This window comes from Salvia miltiorrhiza, chromosome 5, assembly GCF_028751815.1.
Source record: "Salvia miltiorrhiza cultivar Shanhuang (shh) chromosome 5, IMPLAD_Smil_shh, whole genome shotgun sequence".
NCBI lineage: Eukaryota > Viridiplantae > Streptophyta > Magnoliopsida > Lamiales > Lamiaceae > Salvia > Salvia miltiorrhiza.
The window spans coordinates 11,317,076-11,337,988 of NC_080391.1; the positions used below are offsets into that span (position 1 = coordinate 11,317,076).

At 35.4% G+C, this 20,913-nt stretch overlaps 3 protein-coding genes and 1 non-coding gene across 7 annotated transcripts; 2 read left to right on the top strand and 2 right to left on the bottom strand.

The window, feature by feature from the left end:
• Positions 1 to 340: 340 nt before the first annotated feature.
• On the top strand, positions 341 to 3,189 carry LOC130986015 (phosphoglycerate kinase, cytosolic). The gene is made up of 7 exons (XM_057909277.1): positions 341 to 520; positions 626 to 835; positions 1,382 to 1,459; positions 1,553 to 1,813; positions 2,067 to 2,384; positions 2,569 to 2,727; positions 2,830 to 3,189. Exons 2-7 carry the CDS (start codon positions 641 to 643, stop codon positions 3,022 to 3,024), a joined length of 1,206 nt encoding a protein of 401 aa, XP_057765260.1. The 5' UTR covers positions 341 to 520; positions 626 to 640; the 3' UTR covers positions 3,025 to 3,189.
• A 593-nt stretch (positions 3,190 to 3,782) lies between these two features.
• On the top strand, positions 3,783 to 5,926 carry LOC130986016 (uncharacterized). Its single transcript, XM_057909278.1, has 6 exons — positions 3,783 to 4,306; positions 4,396 to 4,459; positions 4,532 to 4,724; positions 5,361 to 5,434; positions 5,526 to 5,681; positions 5,749 to 5,926. Exons 1-6 carry the CDS (start codon positions 4,090 to 4,092, stop codon positions 5,870 to 5,872), a joined length of 828 nt encoding a protein of 275 aa, XP_057765261.1. The 5' UTR covers positions 3,783 to 4,089; the 3' UTR covers positions 5,873 to 5,926.
• Positions 5,927 to 6,655: 729 nt separating this feature from the next.
• TRNAR-CCG (transfer RNA arginine (anticodon CCG)) lies at positions 6,656 to 6,728 on the bottom strand. Its single transcript has one exon. It is a non-coding gene; the product is annotated as a tRNA-Arg (tRNA).
• A 640-nt stretch (positions 6,729 to 7,368) lies between these two features.
• Positions 7,369 to 13,263, bottom strand: LOC130986017 (thiosulfate/3-mercaptopyruvate sulfurtransferase 1, mitochondrial-like). Of its 4 annotated transcripts, XM_057909279.1 has the most exons (12): positions 13,069 to 13,263; positions 11,815 to 12,004; positions 11,315 to 11,374; positions 11,050 to 11,112; positions 10,553 to 10,677; positions 10,286 to 10,448; positions 10,086 to 10,145; positions 9,070 to 9,128; positions 8,446 to 8,527; positions 8,177 to 8,240; positions 7,934 to 8,001; positions 7,369 to 7,807 (listed from the first exon to the last, which is right to left on the bottom strand). In XM_057909279.1, exons 2-12 carry the CDS (start codon positions 11,929 to 11,931, stop codon positions 7,697 to 7,699), a joined length of 972 nt encoding a protein of 323 aa, XP_057765262.1. In that variant the 5' UTR covers positions 11,932 to 12,004; positions 13,069 to 13,263; the 3' UTR covers positions 7,369 to 7,696. The 4 variants fall into 4 exon arrangements, with proteins under 4 accessions (XP_057765262.1, XP_057765263.1, XP_057765265.1 ...); XM_057909280.1 differs by lacking the exon at positions 11,050 to 11,112 and having other exon boundaries at positions 13,069 to 13,229; XM_057909282.1 differs by lacking the exon at positions 13,069 to 13,263 and having other exon boundaries at positions 11,315 to 11,384; positions 11,815 to 11,955.
• Between the last annotated feature and the right edge of the window lie 7,650 nt (positions 13,264 to 20,913).

Genomic DNA, 20,913 nt, shown 5'->3' on the forward strand with positions numbered 1-20,913 from the left:
CATAAAATGAAATTTTTACTGTAACTTAACTCATACATTTATACATCTCTCATCCACGAAAATTATAGTCTTTTTGTTATTTTCACTTATTCATGAAAATTGTGATGTTTCCATTTTAGTACTCATATTTAATATTTATAAAAAAATGTTTCCATTTTTTTTTTGCATTCAGAAATGGAAAAATGTTTCCATTTAATACATCAAATTTCATAAATATTTTTCTCCACTCAACTTTGATGAGTCATAACTTTTTTATTTTTTAATTCGTGCTTAGAACCAAACCATTTTATGAACTGAAAGAATTGTTATATAAATCGTTTGTAAAATAAGAAATTATAGTATTCAATTTCTTTTACCGAAATGGAAAAATGCAAACCTGGTCGGCTGGTCCCATGTAGCATAATGCGCTTAACCTACGCCTTAACTTTACATATAAAACTAAAACCCTCTCGATTCTTCCACTCTCCATCTGCTCGTGACTGATCTCTTTGCTTCGATCCATTCATTGATTTATATCAACGTAAGCCTCGATCTCTCTTATTTTCGCCCATATATTCGCGTCTAGCCGGATCTATATGCTTATATTCTTAACTGATTCTTATTTGTTCGATCGGTTTTTGTTCAGAATTTCGATCTGAAAATGGCGACGAAGAAGAGTGTGGGCTCGCTCAAGGAAGCCGATCTGAAGGGTAAGAAAGTTCTAGTCAGAGCGGATCTGAACGTGCCATTGGATGATAACTTCAACATTACCGATGATACCAGGATCAGAGCCGCCGTCCCCACCATTAAGTATTTGATCGGATATGGTGCTAAAATTATCCTCACTTCTCACCTTGTACGTATTGATTTTTTGATATATTACTGATTCGTAGATCAAATTTGAAGTATTCGTACCTGTTTTGTACATATGCTGCTAGACGTTTCTTCGGATTCGTTTCTTTTTATTTGAATAAGTTGTGGATCTTTAGTATGACCGGATGTTCACATTTCTATACATTTTCAAAGTTGGAGATGTAATCTTGAGATTTGATTTGGTTAGGGCGTTGGAGTGTGGATCTTGCTTGCTTAATTGCGCTTTCTAGGTTGATCAGATAAGGCACGTAGTTATGAGTGCTTGATATTAGGGCTGTGTTAGATATAATTTGTTCATGTTATCTTCACTGTGTCTCCGATTTTCATAGATACATCATATGTTGTTGAATTTCGTTGGAAAATTTGTTTGTATCTACTCCTATTTTCTGTGCACTAGTCTCCAAAGTATCCTTACTGCGAACTAAATTAATTTTGCGAGCTTAATGTGGTGATTTTAGTATTAAATCAACTGCCATGTATCATGTGTTGCCTAGTTTCTGATTTGTTATTGTATAATGTTGGTTTTCAGGGCCGTCCAAAAGGTGTCACGCCAAAATACAGTTTGAAGCCTCTCGTTCCTAGACTATCTGAGCTTCTTGGACTCGAGGTTCTTAGTACATCAATCACATTTTCAATTCTGATCTATGCCTTTTTTTTGTGGCAAAGTGTTTTGCTTATCTGAGCTATCTTATGTTGTCAGGTCAAGATGGCTAATGACTGCATCGGTGAAGAAGTTGAGAAGTTGGTAGCTGGATTGCCAGATGGTGGTGTTCTTCTCGTGGAGAATGTTAGGTTTTACAAGGAAGAGGAGAAGAATGATCCTGAGTTCGCAAAAAAGCTTGCTTCTCTTGCAGATTTGTATGTTAATGATGCATTTGGAACTGCACACAGAGCTCATGCCTCAACAGAGGGAGTTACCAAGTACTTGAAGCCATCTGTTGCTGGATTCCTTATGCAGAAGGTAAGCGAACTATCTTTTGTTGTGCTTCTGCACACCATATTATCCTTTTCCACTTCACCAAAGAATCAAGCCAATCCCGCATGGTCTATGTAGAATTTCAAATTATTTTTGTGGGCTGGCTGATAAAATTTCGCTGTTGGGTTTCTAGCTTTCAGTTTTAGATGGTTGGATCACATTGTCAACAGTGCAATTGATGGTTGTATCAACGACCTTGCATTCTGAATTATGATTATGCCCATTTAATGATTTTCAGGAACTTGATTATTTAGTTGGAGCTGTGTCTAACCCAAAGAAGCCTTTTGCTGCCATTGTTGGTGGCTCAAAGGTCTCATCCAAAATTGGTGTTATTGAGTCACTGTTGTCCAAGGTAGACGTCCTGATTCTTGGTGGTGGTATGATCTTTACTTTCTACAAAGCCCAGGGACTTGCGGTGGGATCTTCACTCGTGGAGGCTGACAAGCTTGATCTTGCAACTTCTCTTATGGAAAAGGCTAAGGCTAAAGGGGTATCCCTTTTGCTGCCTTCTGATGTAGTTATTGCTGACAAATTTGCTGCTGATGCCAATAGCAAGGTATACAGTTTTTGCCAGAGTGGTAAATACAAGCTCAGCTGTAGTTTGGTATTTTATCATCTGAATTGTTTTAAGTTTGATCAAGGGTGATTATTTCCATGTCTAACTTTCACGAGCAAAGTAGAAACAGTTGAAGCACCCTTTGCTGCTATCTCAAAAATTAATTGCTGCTTTTTTTTTTCAGATTGTTCCAGCATCTGCCATCCCTGACGGATGGATGGGCTTAGATATTGGACCAGATTCTATTAAATCGTTTGGCGAAGCACTTGATTCTACCAAGACAATCATCTGGAATGGCCCTATGGGTGTATTTGAATTTGACAAGTTTGCAGCAGGAACAGAGGTATTCATTCAGTGTTGAATTGCTTTACAATATATATTAGGTCTAGTGTCATTTCGGTGGACAAGATTTTAAAGTAAATTATTTGCAATCGTTCCTGTCCAGGCTATTGCGAAGAAGTTGGCGGAACTCAGTGGCAAGGGAGTGACAACAATCATTGGAGGCGGTGACTCAGTTGCTGCAGTGGAGAAGGTTGGACTTGCAGAAAAGATGAGCCATATCTCAACTGGAGGTGGTGCGAGCTTGGAACTTCTCGAGGGAAAGACACTGCCTGGAGTGCTTGCCCTTAATGATGCATAAGCTATCTTGTTTTGGTGTTAGTTGGCGTGTCTGGTTTTCTGCCAAAACACATTGTTGAGACGTTAGAGTTTTTCTTGTAGAGTGGTAGGCTTAAAAACGTAATAATCGTCGCCACCATGACTGGATATATCTTGGTGCAATAATGGAGTTTTTTTGCTTTCTTGACGATCCTCTTGATGGTAGTAATGTCTTGTTTTTTGGTGTGTTCCAAGGCTGCACACCCCCTCATCTATTACCATTCATTCTCTTATTAACTGATGGAAGCGTGTTGCATTTTGATAATATCGTGTAGATTTGAAACAAGAAACACTCGTGTATGTGCGCATATGTTCGGGACAATTGAGGCTCTACATATTGTCGATTGTGGCAACACGCCATAAAGATGAATATATAGCATACAGCAGTACTCTCTCCAATCACAAAAATATGTTATAGTAATTTGTTATTTTCATTTATTCATGAAAATGTCATAATTTTTTAATTTTGTAAATAATCTCACCAACTATTATCCTTAAAATTAGAGTATATTTACACGTATTGACTATTGTCATTCATGAATTCACCATCTTTTAATTTGTGGGTCATTTTTTTTTTTAATGGAATTCTTTCTTTAATCACTAAATTCATAAAAAAAAATAAACAAAAATTCTGTCAACTTCCTTGTGATTTGTTTTCATGGACGAAGAGAAGACTACTATAAGCTGCGGTTGGGATGATCGGTAACTTGCCTCTTAGTTCTCAGTTCTCACTTCTCACTTCTCACGCACGGTTAGCTTGTGTTTTGGCGTGTGTAATATGAACGATGGTCGATACGGCTTTAGAAAAAAAAAACAAAAAAAACTTTGCTGTTTGCCAAACACTTTCCATTTACCAGAAAAGCCCAAAAAGAAGTGATAATCCTATTTCTTAGAAGAAACGAAAAAAAAAAAACAGAAATAGAGTTTGAGAACCCTATTGTAAGTCTGTAAAAGATAATCCCGTGAAAAAGGGAAGCGAGAAAAAACACAAAGGAGAGGGGCACATTTCTTGCTCAAGACTCAAGTGTGGTTGGTTCAAACTTGCGCCATGGCTATGATGAGATGCTGCCCAAATCCATACCCTTCAGCGACCCGCAAGATTACTCAACTGTACAACAATCTCAACCTCTTCCGCTCCACTCCGCCGCCGTTATCGTCCACAAAGTTACGCTCTGTCTCAGTACTATCATCAATCTCGACGCATTCCGTTGCTCACGACGATCTTCAAGCTCCCTCTTCCAAGCACAATGCCTCCCCCTTTTCAGGTCCTAGTCAGATCGTTGATTGCTCAAATATGACTTTCAATTTTCCTCCTCCGGCTTCTCCTTGAGTTAATTTATTGAATTATGATTAGGTTTGGATGAGATGATGACGGGATTCATATTCGGGAAGAAAAAGGCAACTGAGGTTGCTCACGCGTAGGTACAAATGTTGTTTTATTTCGTAAGCGTGTTCATTAATGGTAGCTTAATTGGGCGATGTTGCATTAGGGTGTGGAAGAATGTTGTCCGGAAAGGGGATATGGTGATTGATGCCACTTGTGGCAATGGTTACGACACATTGGCTATGTTGAGATTAGTTGCTGATGATGAAGGCAGAGGCCGTGTTTTTGCAATGGACCTTCAGAAATCTGCTTTAGAAAGCACTTCATCTTTGCTGGATCGATCACTCACTCCTCATCAGGTACTCATCTCTTGTTGCTTTTTGGATCACATCCCAACATATGATTTTGTTTAGCACCGTATATTGATTAATGCTTGGGGCATTTTGTTCTAATTCATAAGTCTATCAAGAAACTTCAACCTTGTTCAACCTCATGGAGCATGGTAGAACTATAACACTTTGATTCCTCCGACTTATAATTTGGGAACATGTCCTTGAATGGTTTTATGCATCGCGTGTCTATTGATGCTGCTGTAGGTATATTAGCTGGTGCTCACGATTTTAAGAGGCTAACCAATGCTAAAAGCGATAAGGGATTGGCCGTTGAAATCACTTATGCACTTAATTTTGTTTTAACTGATTATATATGAGCCTTTACTGTATTAGTCTTTGTTTCGACATATTGGTATAAGAGAGCATCAACCCTGAGGCTGCTTTCAGTATCTTTTATCTTTTCTGAATTTTGAGCAATCCTCCATACTGGTTCTGCTCAAGTTGGTCGGTAATATTGTCACTATCAGTATAAGGTTCATGCTGCTTGGTTTTTCCTTAACCATCTTCGGTAGACTACTTTTATTCTTGTTTGTGTTGCCTCATCAACCGAATTTCTGTATCCGTCTAAACTGTTAGTTATTGTTCCTTAATTTGGTAATGCAGAGAGGACTCGTTGAACTTTATGCTATGTGCCACACTAAAATGGAAGATCTTGTTCCCAGTGGTGCTGCTGTGAGGTACTGTTTTGTGACACTATATGATTATGAGGTGCTAGTGGTTTGAGTATCAGTTCAAAGAAACTGTATATTTGTTGCAATTGTTGTTTAGGTTAGTTGCGTTCAATTTGGGGTACCTACCGGGAGGCGACAAAAAGATCAAAACGGAGTCAGAAACAACACTAGTTGCATTAGAGGCTGCCAAGAGAATCCTTGCGCGCGGAGGTCTCATCAGTATACTGGCCTATGTTGGCCATTTTGGTGGAAGGTAGCATAGAGCTTCAGATTATTATCTACTGCATTTTTGCTGTTCATAAGCTTAAGGTGTTTTGTAGGGAGGAGTTTGAGAAGGTGCGGTCCTTTGCAGCTGAGTTAGATGTTGATAATTGGGTGTGCTGCACACTCCAAATGTTAAACAGGCCATCAGCTCCTGTACTTGTTCTATTATCTAAGAAATGACTCACACTGCACATTTCTCTACCATAATCACAGACATATCAAATTTTCTCTTTATCTAATTATCTCTACTCGTGGCCTCTGTTAAAATATAAATTGTATATGCAAAACTTTAAAAATTTAATCAAATTTACATGACATGCAATAAGAGCTTATTTAGTATTACCATGCCAACAACATAAACACAAATTGTAAGGATGAAATATCTCCCTAAAATCTTCCAAAAATATTCCAAATTTTAGATAGTGTCGCAAGAATGTCTTGAGTCGCATTTTCAGTCATGTAAAATGAGGTGTCAAGCTGGATGGTGATGTTTATTTGCACATGTAATTTATGAGACATAAGAATAAGATCTCTAATGAAAAGAATAAAATACTAGTCTTGATTATTTCTTAGGAATTAATCACATGTACTTGTGAATTATTTGCAAATTTTTGGTTAAAATCCTTAATGGACTGAATTGATTTTTGAATTAGTTAATGTTTATTGATGCTCAAGCTAAAATGTTTGTGGATTACAAAATTAAATAAAGAACCACAACAAGAGAATAAAAACACCAAATAATAATAATAATAATAATAATAATAATAACAATAATAGAGTAACCAAAGAGAGGGCAATACTTCAATATTATGAATAAATATTCTAAGAAAATGGAAAAATCAGCAAAATATACTGGGGGGGGGGGGGGTGGAATGGTGAATTGAATTTAAAAATTATGTTTGGGGACGGAGCGCGTATTCTAAAAAAAGGAAAAAATCGTGAATGAATTTAAAAAGTAAGAAACGACCGCGATGGGACTCGAACCCACAATCTCCCGCTCCGGAGGCGAGCGCCTTATCCATTAGGCCACGCGGTCCTTGATGGTATTGTTTCTCGTATAAAAATGGATAAGCAATGTACATGTACCGGATCCGATCAATCATCTTCAATGAATTTAATGGGATTAACAAATGATAATATGAGCCATATAATACAACTATAAGTATATAACTGATATCGTGTTTTCTTTCTGAGAAAAATATACTCATATACACTGCTTAGACATATAAATTCATCTTCACCAAATGAAACAGAAGCTACAACATGATTTTGATTTTGACAATTTCGAGTATAAGAACGAAATTCAAATATGTTTGTTGGTAAGTGCCACCTTCATTTTGTATTTTAATTACTCCATGCGAGTAAAATGGAAAAAGTGCGAGATCGGGTTTTAAATGTATCAGTTTTAATAAATTAAAATGCAAGAATTAAAAATGTAGGACAATTTTCGTAATTGTTCCCAGCTAAAGCCAAATGCTATCTATATTTTTGAGTTATGAAATCTGATCAATATTGTACAGTCATCAATCTTTCCAAGAGTATTTTGAACCTAGTGAAATTAGAATATAATGTGTTCAAGATGGCTAGGATTTTTTTCTCTTGTGATAAATGGCCTTTATCATGATTTTTTTAGTAAAAAAACAGACTTGGCAGCGTAGTCACTAGTCACATTGTGGTGAACTGAATAAACAATTCATGCGTTCTGTACCATTTTTCAATATTTTTCTGCCAATTACCAACACAAATGCTTCTCGAAAGTAACAGTAAGCATCGCATGAAATGCACCCCATTTAAGTGGAGGAAGGGAAAATAAAACTAGAAATTCTTTAGCGTAAAAATAAAATAATTTATGATGCATCATCTGAGAAATGGAGTCAGAAAGGTAGAAAACGCAACGATTTCCTGTATTACTGCCTCCGCCACCCTCCATCGTCTTCACCACCCGAACGCCAACCAGCCACGAGCAGGGGACAAAAACTTCACGTTCTCGGCTGTCCACATGCTTTAAAGGGTCTCTAGATTTTCCTTGCACTGCGGTGTATCTTGAATTGTTACCCATTCTGTCCACGACCCATCATATACCGGAACATCAGTCTTCCCTAGTCGATGAAGACCCTGAAACAGCAGCTTAACTGTGTTAGCTTGCAATTTGCCACCCATCCATGCTCAATATACAATTAGATGTAAACCCCTTCCTCTTTCTATTGGTGATACAGCTGAGTAAGGGAGGCAGGCACTCACCAATGCCACAATACAAGCAGTCACACCAGTGCCGCATGATACCATAACAGGGCGGTCCACTGAGATCCCTGTAACAGATCAAGCGCCCCAGTCAAATGTTGACGAGCAACTGCAGATATCTATGGATAGCTCTGTTGCTTCCACGTAACACAATAAAATCAAACTTCACACACACTATGTGATGACTTAGCAATATGAGTTCAAATAAGAATCGAACAGATGCAGGAGGACAGTATTTCTTACCTTCTTGATCAAGTATCTTCTTCAGCTCATCTGCAGATAGGAGCATCTGAGAGTCATCTAACACCTGTAAGGGAACCCCATATTGAACTGAAAAATACTCAACTGCTTCGAAATTTATATTTCAACAAGGAATAGCAGACAGACATGCCAACCACGGTGCAAAAGGAAAAAAAATGAAGATAAAACAATAATAAAAACCAAAAGTAGCAGCTAAACTTTTTTCACGTATTACATATGAAATTAATTGGCTACAATTAGAGTCTTATTACCTGGGGGAAGGGAAGACATTTGCTCCCTGGAATGTGGCCACTTCTTATCCCCTTCCGTGGCTCCGGTGCAACCCCATCAAATCTGTGAGAAGAAAAATATAAAACAGGGTCGAGGTAGTGAGTTTTGTCTTTCATATGCTTGCTCATTCTTGGCCTTCTATACGCTAAAAGGGAAGAGGTATTTGAAAATCTTATACTCCCTCCGTCCCATTAAAAGTGGCGAGTTGCTTTGTTGCACGTAAAATAAGGAGAAGGTGTAAAGTGATTAAAAGTGGTAGGGCCTACACTTTTTTATGAGTTAAATTTTGCTATTTATGGAACAAACCACTTATAATGGGACAGCCCAAAGTAGAATACAAGCCACTTTTAGTGGGACAGAGGGAGTATTTTTTTTTTTATAAATGAACAAATAAATTTAAAGATCGCGTGACGGTGAACTCGAACCTAAGACCTTTGGCCTCACATTAACCACTCTACCACTAGACCAACAAGCACACTATATAGTGCAAATAACAGATAAAAGTGATCTTTCACACAGAAGTATGACAAATGTATTTAAGGCAATGTTTCTCTAGTGAGAACAAGAAACATTACTCATAAGAAATGGCCATATATGAGAACTACCTAGCTTTTGAGCGAGCATCCACATGTTGATATGTCTGTTCGTCAATGTTTTTACGAACCTGAAAAACAAACAGAACATATACCTTAAAACATTCAAACTAAAAGTATCATATTTTAGTCCTGATCTCATGGTAATTATCCCTTTGACAAAAACTTGAGTCTGATATATCTTAACCTGCATACTCCCTCCTATTCATATTATATGTCGTCCTAAGCTCGTACAAACATATTAATAAAAAATAAGTTTACCTAAATTAACCTTATTTATTGATAAACAAATAACTAGTGGAGAGAGAAACTAACTATCTTCTCCATGATGCGCCATCACAATTGTGAATGCATATGCATGAGTAATTAATGAGAGAGAAAATAACTAAGGGCAAATATGGAAGAAAATTCCAAAACGACACTCAAATTACAAATAATTTAAAAGCTTAGAACGACAATCATTTAGAATAGGAGGGAGTATTAAATAACGGTGTCTCCTGTACAAGACGCCGCAATTATCCAGCAGTGAATCAGGATCCAAATAACGACATAGATATAATGGTGACACAGTTAAAAAGCATGGAAGTGTCAAAAACTAATAAACTGTCCAATTTATCTGTTTCCTTATCAAGTCTTTACTTTTACCAACAACAGAAATTTGGTTAGAAGGAAACTGCATACACCACTTGCTTAACAGTCTCAATCAAACCTCTACTATTGCGATAGTGGTGAGACTACAATGGCAATGTATTTATCAGACAAGCTCTTGATTTTAATTAAAGCACTATAATCTTTACTGAAATTATAATTGGTAGGATGCAATCCAATCTCACAGTTCTTAATGTGGAAACTCACAAAATGCATATATACACGACGCGCTCACTAACCCCACACCTTGACATACAAGTAAATGACATTACACATTTAAGAACTTTGTGCTTGTGCTTTAATAGAAATACGTTGCATGGGTATCATATTTACATTAGAAATGTTAGCAGCAAATAAAATAGAAGGTAAATCAAACATGCCTGCTCCATCATCCACACCAGATGCGGTTGAAACTTGGTTTGGAAGGTAATTAGTTCAACCTGTAAATTATGAAGTGTTTAGTCCAATTTCTGACATATAAAATGAAGCATAAAGTTTACATGAAAAATCAAAATGTAGAAAATTGACCATAGGGAGCACACCGACCCCAACATTGGTAGCATACAAGTATACAACATACCCTATGCCCTTTGTACACTTCCTCTATCGCTTCACTTGCAGCACTAGCCTTCAATATAGCATCATTTGACACACTTGATTCAACATCAAACCCTAAAGCACGCCATCTAGGTAAGCCACCATCCAAAACCCAAATCTTCTCATGTCCAAATACACGAAACATCCTGGTTAATTAACAAAAGTACAATTTATTTGACCTAGTATTGTCAATGTCGTCTTAGATTGATATTCTTATGGCATAAATGTTATATCAAACTTCAAATCTCACCACCAAACACGAGCTGCACTGAAAATTCCCTTCCCATCATAAACAACAATATAGTCTTTATTCTCAATGCCAAGGGCAGAAACAGCAGCAGCAAATGCTTCTTTTGATGGCAACATATGCGGCAACTATATACAACATTAAGGAGTGAAAGAATTTTAGATTACTACACATGCAAATGATAAATGCATCTATAATAAGTAAACTTCAGAGTCAAAGTTCAAATGAACATTCTACTGAGCATGGATGGACCCTGAGACCACTGGCTATTATACCACAATGAAAGAACTCATAAAATGAAGATCAAAATAAATTCAGTGCTCTTATTTGAACATCCAAATAAACTTACGCAGGTCCTGGAGAGGTACTAAATACCCAAGAAGCTTTACCAGAAGAGAAGGCAAATAAAAACTAAACAAAATCAATTAATATCTGTATGGAATGAAACCACACCAAGGAGCATTATTAAATTTATATTAAAAAAAAATAGAGCATCTTACATCAGTAGTTTGATCTGAGATGCCATCAATATCAAATAAAAGTGCACCAGGAATATGGGCAACCTGAAAAAAAGTACAATGAAATGCTCCAAATATTAGACTAAAGAAGGGGGAATCAGACTTTCAAATACAAATAATCTAATCATTGAATTTAATTTGGGAAAATCATTAGCTCTACAGCATATAATAGGCATATATATGAAGCCTTTAATGGTACAAGTCAAGAAATGAGTAAATAAATAACATGTCTATAATTGATCAGCACCTGATATTCTTGAACTGGATTTCTTCGTTCATCTGGCATGTACCAGGATGCATCCAACACCTGGACATAACTGTGCATGAAGTTAAAAGATCTAGATTTATAACTCGAGTGAAAGTAGAATGAGAATTTGCAACTCAAACAAAAATTTCTTTGTTCTCTCAACATCACTATGGAAGAGGTTTCCGGAATCAAAGTTTGAAAGAATAGGCAAATTATTGAAAGAAAGTAAACACAGATAAAGTCTAGCAAGCTGGATTAGCAGGGCAAGGAGGGAAACAGAACATGGATAGTTCACTAGCCAGAAAAAACTATATTATGCATTCATCTCAGAAAGAGAGAGAAAGATTAAGAAATCGGATCAAGTATATAAGATGCATTTTCCAAAAGTTATTCTCAATAGATACTATTAAACCAATTTGACAATGAATGGCATGGAAAAACATGTAATCAGTAGCATAGCACACCAAGTGAAAACAAGATTGTTATGCAATGCCACAAACCTTCAAATCCGGTTCTCGTAGGTTTGCGTGAAGCCAGTTAACTGAAACAACAGGCTCACTTGTTGACAAGGACTGCATGGTAAGCAAACCTTGCGATGCAACAGCTGCTTTAGACATGTCACGTGAAATTTGAGCCCGGAGTCTTATACAACAAATGGGAGGAGACCGAGCATGAGCTCAATTGTTCTTTCTGCCACCAGAGAGAGAGTGCTAACATTTGTTAGTGAACAAAACCAACACAACAAATAAATGGTCACAGCCATTATTCCAATTTCCATCTAAAGAAACCAAAAGCTTCTAAATTGGGTTTTCCTGGCGCCAGATTATGTATCTCAATAAGTTCCCCATCTAAAAATATAAGCAACTTCACTAAATACGAACATAGTGAAATGCTTCTTCACCCTCAACCAAACACTAATGAAAAAGTAAATTGAGAAGCAATGACACTTCTTATTACCATTGCAACAATATGGGCCCTCGACTTAAGAATTTTCAAATTGAAAGGTCTAACAAATAGATTGAACATAAAAGCAATCTAACTGAAAAGTACAACCTCACAGTTAAGTTTCATTGAATTGTGATGCTTTCTATTTTAGTTTATTTTAATTTATTTTTTCCAGCTTCACGGCGTACAACAAACAAAAAATTTATATCACCTTCAAAACAAAAACCAACGATTTCACACGCTCCATGAATTTAAACTAATGGAAACAGAAAATCAGAATTTTCAAATTGAAAGGTCTAACAAGTAGATTGAACATAAAAGCAATCTAACTGAAAAGTACAACCTCACAGTTAAGTTTCATTGAATTGTGATGCTTTCTATTTTAGTTTATTTTAATTTATTTTTTCCAGCTTCACGGCGTACAACAAACAAGAAATTTATATCACCTTCAAAACAAAAACCAACGATTTCATACGCTCCATGAATTTAAACTAATGGAAACAGAGAATCAGAATTTTCAAATTGAAAGGTCTAACAAATAGATTGAACATAAAAGCAATCTAACTGAAAAGTACAACCTCACAGTTAAGTTTCATTGAATTGTGATGCTTTCTATTTTAGTTTAATTTAATTTAATTTTTCCAGCTTCACGGCGTACAACAAACAAGAAATTTATATCACCTTCAAAACAAAAACCAACGATTTCATACGCTCCATGAATTTAAACTAATGGAAACAGAAAATCCAAAACAATCAAATCAGCAGTAACGGAAAACCCAATGCACAGAGTCGTGGGGTTGACGACTTACAGTGAATATGAAGGTAAAGCATTGGGAATTTTGGAAGAGAGATGAACAAGAATATGAAGAGTGAAGACTGCAGTGTGGTGAGAGGGCCCTACGCAAAACGCTAAATGCCATTTAAAATTAAAACTCATGAATCGGCTATACCATTACCATACAAAATCTGCTTTGTCTGATAACATTAACTACAGGTATCATTTGGAGTACTAGTTTTAACTTTTAAATCTCTCTTATATTATTATTAACACATTTAATTAGAATAAACGTTATGATAAATAAACTTATTATTGAAAAATAAGTTCATAGTATTACATTTTAAATTAGGGTTATTGACGCCTAAATACACCAACTTTGGGGGTAGTTTGATTTTGCACATGAACTTTGAAAGGTGTAAAAAAATTCATGAACTTTAATGTTGTAGCAATTTTATCACAAATTCAAATATAGATTTTCAAACTCCATAAAAATCTTATGATTTACGGGTTTAAAGATGTCTTATACGATATCTTTTAGAGATGTCCTATACGATATCGTTTTTTAAAACGTCCGATGAATACACGTCGATATTTCGACTTGCCACGTCAGCTAGAATTTGAGCAAAAATTGAATTTGTGACATCGTATAGGATGTCTCTAAAAGATATCGTATAATACATCTCTATATCGTAAAATTGAATTTGTTCAATTTAATCTCCATATTGTAATGATTTTGGTGTTGGGCTTATCCATCTTTTATGCATTTTATAGGATTGACTAGTGTACCTCCCGCACAATGCGCGGTGATTGTGATTTTACATTCACATAAATTATTTATATACTTTATGATTATTAATACTTTCTCCGTCCCATCGAAGGTGAGACGTTTCTTTTGGTCCGAGATTTAAGGAGCTAATATTTAGTGAAGAAGTGAATGAAAAAGTAAAATGAAAAATAGGGTGAATGAAAAAGTAGATTTAATTTTTCTTTTTTAAGAAACGACTCAACTTCGTTGGCACAGCCCGAAAATGAATACAACTCAATTAAAGATCTTCAGAATTAATTCAAGCGATGGAAACAATTGCTATTAAGCATATTGGTCCCTCACATACCACATCTAAACACATATTTTTTTTTAAAATATTAGTAGATATATACAGATATCCAAACTTAATTTAATATAAATATAAAAGATAATTGTATGGATAAAAAATGAAAATAAATCATATTTAGAAAGCAACAATAATTTTGAACAAATTCAATCATGTATGATTTTCTTTATATCTTATAACTTTTGATTCCATAAAAATTGGATTATTTAACTTGAATTTAATTTTCATTCATTTGATGATGAAATAAATATTGAAAATTAAAATCAAAATTAAAAATAATAATATTTGATAACCATTTTTATAATTTTTTCATGTAAATAATCTTACACATAATCTTATTTATTTCACTTTGAACTTCACTCATTTTCAACTTATTTTGACAAACTAACTACTAAATAATTGATCAATACCCTTTATTTTTAAAATTTAATTGCTCCTAATTAATTTTATTAACTAATTAATTTATAATTATTTTAATATTTATTGATTTAAACAAATAATTAATCAATTCAACAAAAATAGATCATGAATTATTATCTTAAAAAATCGCAAACATTCTTTTATAAGGTGACAACTTTATGGTTTCCTTCTTGAAATAAATTATTTGGGTACTTTTAATTCCACCCCATAATTATACTCCCTCCATCCATGAAAGAATTTCCTAGGAGGGAGTGACACGAGTTTTAAGAAAAATGTTGTTGAATGTATTGAGAGTGGAGAAAAGTTGTTGAGTGTATTAAATGGTGAAAGTGTTTCCTTTTGCGTTGTGACCCTGCCCCGTCCGTCCTTTCTCCGTGGTGGGGTCTCGTTCCCCCCTAGGTGGCCGTTTTTTTTTTGTGCCGTCCCCGGCGCTCGGACCGTTCTTTGGTGGCCGGCGCGCGTAATATCTCCTCTCTCTTCTTCTAATAGTGACATTGTGTGCCATTAACAAATTTTCAATGTAAAATAAATAGGATTGCATACTATGAAATTGAAATGATATAAATAAAAATTAGGAAGAAAAAAGAACATAAGCGTGTAAAAAGTATTAATATGTTTCTAGGTTTCAAGGAAAATAACATTAAATTCATTTAAATATATTGTAAATCTAAATTATAATAACTTATTTATTTTAAATTCATTTTTACATATTATATATTAATTTAAAAATATTCTCATGAATTCATTTAAGTTACATGTTACAAATTTTATCCAAAACAATAGAATAATGTTCTTTATGTATAAAATGAAAAACGAAAAGAATATTTGAGATGTTAAAAAATAAGAATTACTATAGATGTTAAAAAATAAGAATTACTATAAGTTACTAAATTAAAAATAATAATAATAAAAAATGAAATTATGCATTAACATTGACAAAATGTGTACAAACGTGGTTTGTAGTTTTAATCTACAGCCACGGTTTTGTAGACCGGTTTAAGTTGCAGAATTTTCTCCTTGATAAATATTTTTTCCAATTCCAAATTACCCTTCAAATTAAATTTATTGGCATTTACTTTGCTTTTTATATATATAAAGATGTTGCTGCTATCACGTACTTAAATTGCAAGCCTGCGGTTGGAAGTGCAGCTGAAACAAGTAGGAGTTTTATAGTCGACTCCATTTAACTCGGACATCATCGGCATTTTGCAATGATGGGACACAAAATATTGCAAATGCAGGAACTGTTCGTTTACAAAATTATGTCCTGTTCATTTCTAAATTGTATTATGTTCATTTACAAATTGTGATTCTTTGTTACATAATATATTATGAATAATATACTTTTTTCAGTGTACCATTTTTATTATTTATACTTTATGAGTAAAATATTGTGTTATGTTGATTAAAAAAAATATGTTTCGTTTATTGAAAAATTTGTGATTATTAGTTAGATATTATATTCCTGAATAATATTACTAATATTTGATTAAGAATTATAAAAATATTTAACATAAAATATTTTGAACAAGCGTAAAAAAATTATGAACATTTAAATAAAATATTCAAATTTTCTTGTTGACATAAAATATTGTGTTCTGTTCATTTTCAACTATATTCTGTTCATTTAGAAATTGTGTTATAGGAAATTAATGCTGGCATAAAATATTTAGCACATAATTTTTGAACAAGCGTAATAAAATTACGAACAACTAAATTGATGAGGAGTAATATGTGCAGAGCATATGATTGGTCTTGTCAGAGGAATGGTCTTCACCAGAGAAGTCGCCTCCATCAGAGAAGTCACTCCCGCCAGAGAAATGGTTTTCGCCAAAGAAATGACCTTCGCAGAGAGATCACCAAAAGAGCGGAGAAATCTCCCGCCTAGGGGCAAATTTACTACTATGCCCTCAACCACGCGAGGCGCATGTTTTAGCAACGAATTACTATTTTGCCCTCAACATGTAATCTATAAATAGCCATGCACACGCACCTTGTAATCTTACGCTATCTTCACTTGCAATACTACTGCAGTCTTGCTTTCGTGCTCTCAACCACTTAGCATTTCTCTCGCTTTTCCAAACAACACTAGGTATAATTCATAATTCATCAATAATGCACCGATTAAATCTATGTCCGTTCAATTATACATCACCATCATCAAAACAAGGATTAGAATATTTCACAAGGTTCCCAACAGTTATGGCACGACACTGCCATCCATTACCAACCTCTTTTTTCGCCGATGATAGCCTAATTTTCTTCAAGGCTACGGAGGATGTGGTGACAAACTTTGGGTGTGCACCACAACTCTATGAAACTGCATCGGGGCAGACCATCAATTTTGAGAAGTCAGCAATTACTTTCAGCCCCAATGTTCCCAGCTCGACATTTCTAACGGTGACGTAAGTTATTGGTATTTCAGAAATAGCTGGACATGCCGTTTATCTGGGCCTTCCTACTTTTATACCAAGACAGAAAAAGATCCACTTTGATTACTTGAGAGACCGAGTGATGAAGAAGTTAATGCTCTCAGCGGCGGAAATGAGACGTTGATAAAATCAGTTATTCAATCGATCTCAACGTACACGATGGCTTGTTTTCGTATTCCTGTTGGAGTTTGTAATTATATTGAAAGTGCGTGTGCCCGTATCTGGTGGGGTGACACTGAGGTGAAACGGGAAATTCATTGGTCAAAGTGGGAGAAGTTATGCCAACCAAAGTCTCGGGGCGGTATCGGATTCCGTCCAACTGATCCCTTTCAACCAAGCTTTACTTGCAAAACAGGTTTGGAGAATTATAAAACACCCACAATCCCTCTTAGCTCGAGTTCTAAAGCAACGTTACTTTCGAAATGAGGATATTATGGAGGCCCGAATCTCGCCTAATTGTTCATATGTGTGGCGCTCAATTTGTTGGGGATGGGAGCTCTTGCAAAAAGGGATGCGGTGGAAGGTTGGGAAGAGGAATCAGATTTCAGCTTTCTCTGACCGGTGGATTCCGGGCACGGGCATCTGGTCTCTGCCTACTGAATCTAATGTTGACAGGGATATGAAGGTTTCTGAATTTTTGGCTGAGGATGGTACGTAGTTTAAAGACAAGTTGGAGTTGTTCTTTCCAGATTATATTATCCATGTTATTTGCTCGATAAAAGTCCAAAGAGATAATGCAGTGGATAATAGGTTTTGGGGATTTTGATGAGAAAGGGAAGTATGAGGTTAAGTCGGGCTATCTATGTGCAACAAATTTCTATCAACAAGATCTGAATTCGACGGGCACTACTACAAGAAAGTGGTGGAAATTTTTTTGGGCTCTCAAACTTCCGCCGAAGGTTTTACATTTCGCTTGGCGTACTCTACACAATCTAATCGCCATGAATGCGAACTTGGAAGCTCACCATGTGCCAACTTCAGCTATATGTTTTTTGGTGTCAAAAGGATTGGGGAACCACATGTCATGGCCTCATTTGGTGCGACATAGTGCGACACGCGTGGAAGCAGACGGTCTTTTGGGAACATATTAGAAATTTGAAACAGTTGGATTTACATGATTTAAGCCTTATGGTGGAGAATAACTGGGGTATGGAAGGCTTGGAGCTGTGGTTTTTCTTTCTTTGGCTTACATGGAAATATCTCTGTGATTTGAAACATGGAAAGAAAGATGAGCAGACGGTGCTTGAGTTGAATATGGGGGAGCGCTTGCTTCTTTCTTATCAAAAGGCGATGGAGCAGTTACTCATTGATCACCCGCTTGTTGCCTAAGGAGGGATCACGACGGTGGTATACACCACCTAACGGAGTGCTTCAGGTGGACGTCGATATGGCTCATCAGGATGGTGGTTCTCGAACTGGAGTGGGGTTCATTGTGAGAGATGCTCATGGAAATATTTTTGCTGCGGGATGTCAGAGGATTGGCTACACAGCTACGGTTTTACTTGGCGAACTTCATGCTCTTATGCTCGCTATTGGATTCTGCTTAGAGACTGATACGGGTCCAATTGTGATGTTTACCGATTCCGTTCTTGCGGTCCACGTTCTTAATGAGAAGCACCATGCTTCGGAGTCCCTCTGTGATGAGTTATGGGAGGTCTTTGTTCATGCCCGCCAAAATATTGTTCTTGATTTTCTTCATGTTCGACGTGAAGCCAATCGAGCAGCTCACGAGCTGGCTCGTTTTTCTTTTAGTTCTGATGATGTATTAGTCCTGGAAGGTCGATTTCCCTAATTGGCTTCTAGAGATTGCCGTTTCCGATTTGGCTTAATAATATATCATCCTTTCGCTCAAAAAAATGTAAAAATGATGTTTTGACAGAGTAAAAGTCTCTCAATTTTATTCAATCAAATAGTTTAAAGAGGACATACACAAAATGACCAATTTATTATAGTAAAAATAAAAAAATGTTAATGGGTAAAAATGATCATATTTATAACTTTTAATAAAAAAATGCCCACTTTTATAAAAAAACTTGATGTCATGTCCAAATTAAAGTGAATGGTCGAAATTGTCATGGGATGTTGATGGTTTACATAATTTTTTGTGAAAAGTCTTACACTTTTCTGACACAAAGTACAATTGTGTAAGAAAAGTGTAAGAAAAAATAGTTTGAAATCGCATAAATAGTTTGTCGCTTGGGTGGCAACCTACTTTCCAACCGACAAGCTAACTTTTCTCATAGTAAATTAAAATTTTCAATCGAAAAAATAGCTTGTCGGTCGAAAAAATAGGTTGTCGTTCCTAAGTAGGTGCCGTCTGGGTGACAACCTACTTTTCTGACAACAAGTTATTTTTGTCTCTGCAAGTACATTGATTGAGACATTAAGGGTAATTTAGTCAATTTGAGCATAAACACAATAATTTTATAAAGTGGGCATTTTTAATTTGTACTCAAATAAAAATCATCCACTCACATAAATAGCTTAAAATTAGTCATTTTTTGTACATAAATACAAATTTACCCCTAACGCTAAAATTGTATCACTATTCTCTTTCTTTCACAAGCACTTCCCTTCATCTCCTCAAACCGATCTCTCTCTTTTCTATCCCTCTCTTTTCTCTCTTCCGCGGATGTCTGCTTCTCTGCGATCGAACAAGAACACTTATAATACAACGAAAAATCTATGTTGAAATTTCAAGTGATGATCTGAAATAACACTTATACAAATTTCTTTGAACGTTGATTCTCATGGTTACTTGTTGGCTTTATGTGAGTTGAGAGTTCTAAGAGTTTTTGGTAGCAATTCTAGTAACCTCATATGTTAGAATTCAATGTGTATTTGTAGACAAATAAGATGATAGAGCCATTAAAGGAGCTCATTTAACTATCAAAACATTGAAATTCTCTCCATTTGAATTATTATGTGTTGTTTTCAACATCTGCAAATATAATACATCGATTTCTGCAACAACGAATCTATTCTACAAATTCTATAGGTTCACCCTTACTTGGAAACCTGTGGATAGGAAAGAAAAGAAATTTTTTTCCTGACAAGTGAATTGTAAATCCATGCTATAGTTAGGCCATCAAATAATTAATGGGGTTTTAAAAGTAACTAGCATTTGTATATGCACGGAAAATATTTTTATATTCTATATTTATATAAAATTGATACGAACTCAATTATCACATTTATAAATATAATAAAAAATTAATTTTAACTAAATATATTTGAGTTGAATTTGTATATACCAGGAAAATATTTTTATATTCTATATTTATATAAAATTGATACGAACTCAATTATCATATTTATAAATGTAATAAAAATTGATTTTAACTAAATGTATTTGAGTTGAATATTGAAAAAAATAAAAAAATAAGGGTAAATATCATATTAAACCTTGAACTATTTTCGTTTTATCAAAAATACCCTGGAAGTTTCGAAATGCTCTCTAAACCCTCAAAGTATCAGGGTTTTATCAAATATATCCCGCATCTATTTTCCGATCACCAGAAATGTGACGTGGCTCGCCGGATAACACAGTGTAATTTAACTTCTATTTTTTTAATCCATGTAATTTTATATTCTATTGTTTTAATTCATGTCATCTATACTCTCTCTATCTCGTTCCCTCTCCCCCTTTCTCTACCGTCTCTCTCTCTCCTCTCTCCGGTGAGTGTCGCCGGTTTTCGCCGCCTTCAGTGCGGCGAGGCTGGCTTCTCTTCTTCAAAACTGAGAGAGAAATAGAGAGAATTGCATTTTCTAAACCCCAATTCCCAATCTCAATTTCAATTTCAAGTTTTTGCAATTCCCAATCTCAATTTCAATTTCAAGTTCCTGCAACAATGGTGTTGCGCAATCCAATGAAAATGGCGATGCTCCTCATCACCGCAAATAACCCTAGCT